This window comes from Pipistrellus kuhlii, unplaced genomic scaffold (genome assembly GCF_014108245.1).
Source record: "Pipistrellus kuhlii isolate mPipKuh1 unplaced genomic scaffold, mPipKuh1.p scaffold_m20_p_40, whole genome shotgun sequence".
Taxonomy (NCBI): domain Eukaryota; kingdom Metazoa; phylum Chordata; class Mammalia; order Chiroptera; family Vespertilionidae; genus Pipistrellus; species Pipistrellus kuhlii.
Genome location: NW_023425541.1, coordinates 4,389,227 through 4,391,713, shown reverse-complemented (window position 1 = coordinate 4,391,713; position 2,487 = coordinate 4,389,227). Strand labels below are relative to the sequence as shown.

The following is a 2,487-nucleotide window of genomic DNA, read 5'->3' as shown; positions in this document are numbered from 1 at the left end:
GACTGAAGTCAAGGCTGTAGGCTCCACCCTGAAACCCTGTCCCATCTGTAGCTGCGAAATGCGACAACAAAATAGATCACAAACAAAAGAAATGGAGGACAAAAAGCGACTGGATATAGAGTTCAAATCTACGCTTATAAAGTTTTTCAAGAATTTCCTAGAAAAGATCGATAAGACCTATGAGGATATGAAAAGAGATAAACTAGAATTAATAAGGAATCAACAAGAAATGATAAGGGATCAACAAGAAATGATAAGGGATCAACAAAAAATGATAAGGGATCTACAAGAAATAAAGAATACATTCTCTGAAATAAAAAATATTATACAGAGTCCTAAAAACAGAATAGAAGATCGCAAGAATCAAGTCAAAGATTTGGAACATAAAGAGCCAGAAGACACTCCTCCACAGAAGCTAGAAGGCAAGAGAATCCAGAAAATTGAAGATAATGTATTGATAAGAAACCTCTGGGACAACTTCAAGCTAACCAACATCAGAATTATGAGGGTCCCAGAAGATGAGAGAGAGCAAGATATCGAAAACATACTGAAAGAAATAGTGACAGAAAACTTCCCCCACCTGGTGAAAGAATTAGACTTACAAGTTCAGGAAGTGCACAGAACTCCAAACAAAAGGAATCCAAAGAGGACCACATCAAGACACATCATAATTAAAATTCCAAGAGCAAAAGACAGAGAATATTAAAAGCAGCAAGAGCAAAGAAGGTAGTTATCTATAAAGGAGCACCTATACGATTGTCAGCTGATTTCTCAACAGAAACCATGCAGGCCAGACGGGAATGGCAAGAAATATTCAAAGTGATGAATAGTAAGAACCTACAGCCAAAGATAATCTATCCAGCAAAGCTATCACTCAGAATCGAAGGTCAGATAAAGAGCTTCACTAATAAAAAAAAATAAATAAATAAATAAAATAATAAAAAAAAAAAGCTAAAGGAGTTCATCAACACCAAACCAGAATTATATGAATTGCTAAAGGGGGTTCTTTCAGAAGAGAAAGTAAATAAAGATAAAAATTATGAACAACAGGGGAGTCGGCTGGTCCAGCAGTTGCAGAATGGTCGGAGGCAGCGGCGATGGCGGCGGGAAGTGCAGGCCCGGCCTGGAGGCGCAGCAGTGTGACAAAACAGTTGATGTGAAGAAGAGTAAATCCTGTAAAGCTGATGTCTCCAATGACCTTCGAAAAGAAGTAGAAAGTCATTATAAGCTTTCTCTGCCTGAAGATTTCTATCACTTCTGAAAGTTCTGTGAAGAACTTGATCCTGAAAAGCCAGCTGATTCACTTTCCGAAAGCCTTGGACTTCAGTTAGTGGGTCCGTATGACATCCTTGCCGGAAAACATAAAATGAAAAAAAAATCAGCAAGCCTGAATTTTAATCTTCACTGGAGATTTTACTATGATCCTCCTGAGTTCCAAACAATAATTATTGGAGATAATAAAACCCAGTTCCACATGGGGTATTTCAGGGATTCTCCTGATGATCTTCCTGTATTTGTTGGTACAAATGAAGCAAAGAAAAACTGTGTAATTGTTCAAAATGGAGATAATGTGTTTGCTGCAGTTAGATTATTTTTTATGAAAAAACTTAAAGAAATAACAGATAAAAAGAAAACTAATTTCTTGAAATCCATAGATGAAAAGCTCACAGAAGCAGCCAGAGAACTGGGGTACTCGCTGGAACAGAGAAAGGTGAAGATGAAGCAGAGAGACAAGAAAGTTGTGACAAAGACCTTTCATGCTGCAGGCTTGGTTGTTCCAGTAGATAAAAGTGACGTTGGGTACAGAGAGCTCCCTGAAACAGATGCTGACCTCAAGAGAATTTGCAAGGCAATTGTTGAGGCACCGAGTGATGAGGAGAGACTAAAGGCTTTTGCTCCCGTTCAGGAAATGATGACATATGTGCAGTTTGCTAATGACGAATGTGACTATGGCATGGGGCTAGAGTTGGGAATGGACCTCTTTTTTTATGGTTCACATTATTTTCATAAAGTTGCTGGCCAGCTTTTACCTCTTGCATACAATCTGTTGAAGAGGAATCTCTTTGCAGAAATTATTGAAGATCATCTGGCAAACAGAAGTAAAGAGAACACAGACCAGCTTGCAGCATGAGTGAGAGCTGGCTTTCCTTACTGTACAATATTTTAAAGCATTAGTATTAAACTTGTGACTTTTGTTTGTTTTTAAGGTATACAGAAAATAAACTGATGGAAACATTTACTAAAAAAAAAATTATGAACAACAAATACGTAACTATCAACAAGTGAATCTAAAAACAAAGGAAATTAAAAAAAATCTGATGAACAATATTAACTGTTGAATATAATAGAATCAGAGGTATGGAAGGGGAGTGAACTGACTATTCAAGGGGAAAGGGGGATGGGCAGGAAGAGACTGAACATAAACTGTACATTTATGGATGAGGACAATGGGGGGTGGGGAAAGGGCAGAGAGTGGGGTGGGAACAT

At 37.8% G+C, this 2,487-nt stretch overlaps 1 protein-coding gene across 1 annotated transcript; it reads left to right on the top strand.

The window, feature by feature from the left end:
- Positions 1-1,056: 1,056 nt before the first annotated feature.
- Positions 1,057-2,251, top strand: LOC118704182 (histone PARylation factor 1-like). The gene has a single exon (XM_036411570.2). The coding sequence runs from the start codon at positions 1,367-1,369 to the stop codon at positions 2,129-2,131; it is 765 nt and encodes a 254-aa protein (XP_036267463.1). The 5' UTR covers positions 1,057-1,366; the 3' UTR covers positions 2,132-2,251.
- Positions 2,252-2,487: the final 236 nt, after the last annotated feature.

Bases quoted from the DNA above. Each gene is read 5' to 3' on its own strand.
- LOC118704182 (XM_036411570.2), top strand. From the start codon at position 1,367: ATGAAAAAAAAATCAGCAAGCCTGAATTTTAATCTTCACTGGAGATTT.